The sequence below is a fragment of the Austrofundulus limnaeus genome, unplaced genomic scaffold, assembly GCF_001266775.1.
Source record: "Austrofundulus limnaeus strain Quisiro unplaced genomic scaffold, Austrofundulus_limnaeus-1.0 Scaffold274, whole genome shotgun sequence".
Classification (NCBI taxonomy): Eukaryota; Metazoa; Chordata; class Actinopteri; order Cyprinodontiformes; family Rivulidae; genus Austrofundulus; species Austrofundulus limnaeus.
This window is the reverse complement of record NW_013952676.1, coordinates 344,207-349,983: the sequence shown is the minus strand read 5'-3', so window position 1 is coordinate 349,983 and position 5,777 is coordinate 344,207. Positions and strand designations below refer to the sequence as shown.

The 5,777-nt window shown below is 43.3% G+C and overlaps 2 protein-coding genes across 3 annotated transcripts in view; one reads left to right on the top strand and one right to left on the bottom strand.

Moving 5' to 3' along the window:
- The window catches only part of prmt1 (protein arginine methyltransferase 1), an 8,978-nt gene extending 5,182 nt beyond the window's left edge, over nt 1–3,796 (top strand). The window contains exons 7-10 of the mRNA XM_014020964.1: nt 1,408–1,523; nt 1,611–1,761; nt 2,967–3,088; nt 3,169–3,796. Of these exons, the coding sequence (XP_013876418.1) occupies nt 1,408–1,523; nt 1,611–1,761; nt 2,967–3,088; nt 3,169–3,252 (473 nt within the window). The 3' untranslated portion in view covers nt 3,253–3,796. The remainder of the gene's footprint in view (nt 1–1,407; nt 1,524–1,610; nt 1,762–2,966; nt 3,089–3,168) is intronic.
- Nucleotides 3,797–4,528: 732 nt separating this feature from the next.
- ppp1r35 (protein phosphatase 1, regulatory subunit 35) overlaps nt 4,529–5,777 on the bottom strand; it is a gene marked incomplete at its 5' end in the record, with an annotated part of 9,960 nt that continues 8,711 nt past the window's right edge. For both annotated transcript variants that reach the window (XM_014020966.1, XM_014020967.1), the window contains 2 exon segments: nt 4,529–5,010; nt 5,403–5,493. In XM_014020966.1, coding sequence (XP_013876420.1) covers nt 4,703–5,010; nt 5,403–5,493 — 399 coding nt within the window.

Here is a 5,777-nt window from a genome sequence, read left to right as displayed (position 1 = left end):
CCTCCAAACATCTGTTCGATTGAAGGGATGAGAAAACTGTCCAAAATGTCAATGTAAACTTGTGCATTGATAGAAGAATTAACCACAGTCATCTCACCAGTGCCTCTGCCTGACTTGCAGCCCCATATCATCAAGGACTGKGGAAATTTGGTTGTTTTCTTCAGGCAGTCCTCTTCATAAATCTCWCTGGAACGGCACCAAACAAAAGTTCCAGCATCATCACCTTGTCCAATGCAGATTCTTGACTCATCACTGAAGATAACTTTCATCCAGTCATCCACAGTCCATGATTGCCTCTCCTTAGCCCATTGCAGTCTTATTCTTTTTTGTTTAGGTGTCAATGATGGTTTTCTTTTAGCTTTCCTGTATTTAAATCCCATTTCCTTTAGGTGATTTCTTACGGTTTGGTCACATACATTGGCTTCAGCTTCCTCTGATTTATGCTTCATCTGTTTAGTTGTACTTTTTCGGTTTTCAAGATAAATGGCCATAAGTTGTTTGTCTTGAGGCTTTGATGCCTTTCTTGGTCTACCAGTACGCTTGGCTTTAACAACCATTCCATTCTGCTTGTATTTGGTCCATATCTTGGATACAGCTGACTGTGAACAGCCCACATCTTTAGCAACCATGCGTGAAGAGTTACCTTCTTCAAGAAGTTTCACAATCCTCTCTTTTGTTTCAAGAGACATTTCTCTTGTTGGCGCCATGGGTCTTGCCACTCCACTTCGTCCAGCAGCCCTCCAAGATGTCATGACTGCAGGTGTTTTCAACTRCAGACTAACGAGCARATCTAATCTGAGGCAGGTGTCTATTTAGGGAAAGGAAATTGACTGGGTGTGTCCTTATTTTGTACCTCCAATTTGAGTGATTCCATATTTTTTCCCTGTACTTGGTCAATAAAAGTAACATTCACTGACTTCCACAATGTTTTCTCTTCATTTCTTTGAGTGTTCCTGAAAGCCAACAAGTTGCACTTTGGAATGACCTTATTATTGTATCATGTTTTCGATCAGAGTTTGTTTTACAGAATTAAATGTCTGAGTGCTCATCCAAGACTGCTGATTCCATACTTTTTGCCAGGGGTTGTATTATATACAGTATGTGTTATTAATGATTAGATTTTTTTAATGCTTTTTAAGCTAAAAAAAAAAAAGATTGAACATTGATGAAGATTGATACATGAATAAATATGGTAGTTGTATTTTCCATGTTAATTTTAAAGTCTGASGTTGGGCAAATAATTTAGTCTGATTCTTTAAACAGTATGAAGACTTGTACCTCTGACACTACATACATGTGTCTGCAAAGTGGTCCAGTCAGTATTTAGCGTTATGCAGCAGTGTCAGTGTGGATGGAGACAAGTAGAAACCAGGTGGTGCTCTAACAGTGATGGTGTCTCTGTCTCAGGGTGGGAGAACGTCTATGGCTTCGACATGTCCTGCATCAAGGAGGTGGCCATCAAGGAGCCCCTGGTGGACGTGGTGGATCCTAAACAGCTGGTGTCAAACTCCTGTCTCATTAGGGTGGGTGGATGTCTGTCCTTTACCACAGCTTATCTGTTCCAACACAGTACCTGTATAATGAAGATGTGTGTGTCYGTGTGTGTTTAGGAGGTGGACATCTACACGGTGAAGGTGGAAGACCTGACCTTCACCTCTCCGTTCTGCCTTCAGGTGAAGAGGAACGACTACATCCACGCTCTGGTCACCTACTTCAACATCGAGTTCACTCGCTGCCACAAGAGGATCGGCTTCTCCACCAGTCAGTCCATGTTAACACACGTGTTCAGAATCACACACTAGTGCTTGTTATCCACTTCCTGTCACCCCAGAGTTAGCCTGGTTCAAACCAGACCCTGTCCTTCACTTTGCTTCGTACAAGGGTCTGGACTTGCTGCATAGAGAAGTGATTCTTGCAGGAGGCGTGGCCTCTGCTGAAGCATGAGTGTGTGTCGCTGTGACGGAGGCTAAGCTAAGAAGCTAACCGGAAATCACGTGTGCTGTAAACAACCCTACTGAGAGGAGAAAAGTACCGAGCTAAACGAGGCGACTGTAAATGAGAGCTGCTGCTTTGTCAGACAAATTTAATTTAATTTAGAAGCCTTATCAGAGACTGGCTTCATTCTCTTCCTCCACTGCCGTATGCTAAAATAACTAGCAGACACTGTGCAGTACATCGTCATTCAAAGCTCCTCCTTCTGTTCTCTGATTGGCTAAAAATCTTCCAGCGAAATCCTTGTCAATTGTAGAAGTCCCAGATGGAGCAGTGAAGGGAAACTAGAATTGAGCGGAGCTGCGTAGGAAGGCGAGGGCCAGGCTACCCCAGAGTTTGACTCAGATCATTGTTTAGTTGCTTTGTCAAACCTTGAATATAACCTCATTCATCATGTGATGTGGTATCCTGCTCTGCTCGGTGAGAAGAAACAGATGTTCATCAAAAATAAAATCAGTGTGTAGTAGTACACGTTATAAAACATTAATAACAGTTCTGTGTTAAATCTTCACCTCCTCTCTTGGTGACAGTGGGCAGAAATGACTGTTTTAACACCCAGAACCAGAGCTGAGGGTAATATAAATTGCTGCTCTGTCACCGCTCTTCTCTCCTGTGTAAATCTAGTTTTAAAGACAGCTGAAGTACATGAAACACACTTTCACCTGACCTGTGTTGTGGTGCATGAATGTTACACAACCTCAGTCAGAACTGTGGCTTCCCAGTTAAACAGAACAGTGTTTTGTGAACACTATTGATGGTACTGGGTCAGCATCTCATGTTACTAAAACTTTACTAAATACGGCCTGTTATGTGTTTATCYTTCAGATTAATAATTAAAACTCAGGACAGAATCAGGGCAGGGTTTAGAAACAAACCATTACAATAAAACTGCATTTATTGTTCACACCAGAGAATCAGAATTGAGCATGAATACCTGCAGTGTGAACTTAACCTAAATGTTGTCTTCCTCCCAGGTCCAGAGTCTCCCTACACCCACTGGAAGCAGACTGTCTTCTACCTGGATGATTATCTGACTGTAAAGACCGGAGAGGAGATCTTTGGCACCATCAGCATGAAGCCGAACGCCAAGAACAATGTAAGCAGACCGGCGCCGTGCACCCGACCTTTTCTCCTGTTCTGCATTCACTGTCTGACTTGTTGTGTTTGGACCTGCAGAGGGACCTGGACTTCGCTGTAGATGTGGACTTCAGGGGTCAGCTGTGCGAGATGTCAAAGACTCTGGAGTACAGGATGCGTTAGAAGCCCCGCCCCCTCCCCTCGGCCCTCCTTGTGTTAGTGTTCAGTAGGACAGGATCTGGTTTCCGTGGGAGTGTACAGTAGTGAACGTCTCCCTGCAGCAACATTTTAAAGTCACGTTTTCTTCTTCCGACATTAACAGTATTTAAAGTCTTTGAGTTGACTGGTGTCTGTGCTCCACCAGCTGTTAGCCTCCGTTGGGCTAAGTCTCCTTTACCTGAGCTACAGGTTCTAATCGTTTCCTCCTCCAGCCGTCAGCTCTGAGGAGAGTTACCGTCCAAACGCAGCAGCTGTGGAGGAAGCAGCCGGTGGTTTCAGAGCGCCGGCAGGAGCTGCATGAACTCAAACCACACGTCGTACTGCAACACATCCGGTTTTAGGGTTTATTAACAAAAATGTTTCCTCCATCTGCTGTGTAGTTTTACTGTTCAGATGGATTCAACATGTCTGAGTGACAAACCTTATTCATTACACTTTTATTATTTTCTACTGTTTTGGCTGCTTTGTTTTTTTACTAAGATTAATAAACATTTTGTTTCTCCCATCAGTTCATGTGTTCAGAGTCTTGTGTTCTACTGGAGATCATGGGTTTACACAGAACCATGAATGGTCCACTCTGACATAATTCATCGTTTCTCTCTTCAGGTCGTTCTGTAGGAAACGATCATGTTGGACCAGACCTTGGTCATGGTTTGGTTGAAAAAGGAATATTTTTTAGGTCTGGATCAGTTTAGACAAAAACTAGTTTGTAATTTAAACCTGTGCTGTGTAACATGAAATCAGACTAAACCTTTGAGATTTAATGACCAAATAATGCAAATAGTATTACTTTCTTCAAAGTCACAAGTTGAATTATTAAATAATTTGAGAGCACACAGGTGMTGTCATGGTTTTAGAAGCTTTTGATTGATTAATGTTTGAGTTAGAGATATCAGGTTAAGAATCAACCTCCACAACTTGGGTTTGTTTTCAGGCCTATTTCCAGATTCCTGAAAATACAAACTGTCCAGGAAGGAGACATGTTCTGTGTCCCTGGGACAAACTGCTTTACTGGGAATTGGAAACAAAAGCAAAGAGACATGAAGACGTCCTGTGGAATGATGACACTAATGTTGGAGCATAAAGACCATGGTTGCATTTGGAGGAAACTTCAGGCCTGAGAACATCCATCCTGAAGCACAGAGGCGACAGAATCATGACCACATGTACAGAAMTGTCCTCAGCCTTCTGTGTTCAGTGTGTTACACACCATGAACCCAATCAGCCCTGTGACTACCTGTCATTTAAACACATTTTATTGGTTTGGATTTACAGCAAACTTTTTATTAAACAAGAATCTACAAAAATATTGCTTACAAGCTTCATTAAAAAGGGGGAAAGCCCCCAAACAATAATGATTAAAACTCAAAATAAGTTTAATCTGTCCAATACTGTGTGTGTCTGTGTGTGTGTGTCAGGGGGTGGTCTCCCAGCATCTCTGCCTCCTGTGCAGGTCAAAGGTGGTGTAGGCAGGGCATAGCATTGGGGAAGGTTTCCAGGTGCCTGGCTCCTCCTCTTGTGGGAGGGGCTTCTGTCTGAACAGGTCAGAGGTCATGAAGAAGAGGAGGGAGGGGCCCTCTGCTGCTTTGCTCTCATGGCTGCGGGGTGGGGGCGGGGCCAGCGGCCGCCTGTCCTGCATCACCTGACTGATCAGCTGATCCTCCTGAACGCTGACGCTGACCAGAGAGTTGAAGAGCAGCTGAGAGCGAGAGACATTCACCACTGCAGGCACACAGAGAGGGAGAGAGAGAGATGAAGATGTAGTAGGAGCTGCTACAGCCAGAACACAGCTTTGTTTATACATATAAATAAAAGGGTTATTAAATAAAAGCTGAAGTGAAGTAGTTACTGTTACGTTTAGTTAAATGAAAAGTTTAAAACAAGTGTGTATTTGTTAGTCATCAGCTGCCCTGACTGGCATCAGAAACTCATTAAATGCTGCAGAAAATAAAACTTGTACTAAAACAATCAGATCCAGCTGTCTGAAAGCTATCCTGTAATCAGTTGGTGCTACACCTGTCAGTCATCTGATCAGCTGGTGCTACACCTGTCAGTCATCTGATCAGCTGGTGCTACACCTGTCAGTCATCTGATCAGCTGGTGCTACACTTTACCTTCTGCAGCTCTGGCATTTATCAGGTTTTTGGTCCTCTCTGACTTCTGAAGAGTCTCTTGAAGAGCTTTTTGTGAGTTAAACTCAGCCCCCTGAAGAAAAGATCAACAGGTAATCAAAGATGAGGAAAATCAATTGACCAGGAAAAAAAATACTAAACAGAGTTGAACAAGAGGTAAACGCCATGAGATTCACGTCTTGGAAGATGGATGGATGTGCATGTGTGAATAACCCTGTGTGTGTGTGAATAACCCTGTGTGTGTGTATCGTCCTGTGTGTGTGTGAATAACCCTGTGTGTGTGAATCGTCCTGTGTGTGTGTGAGAGTTGTCCTGTGTGTGTGTGTGAGTTGTCCTGTGTGTGTGTGTGAGTTGTCC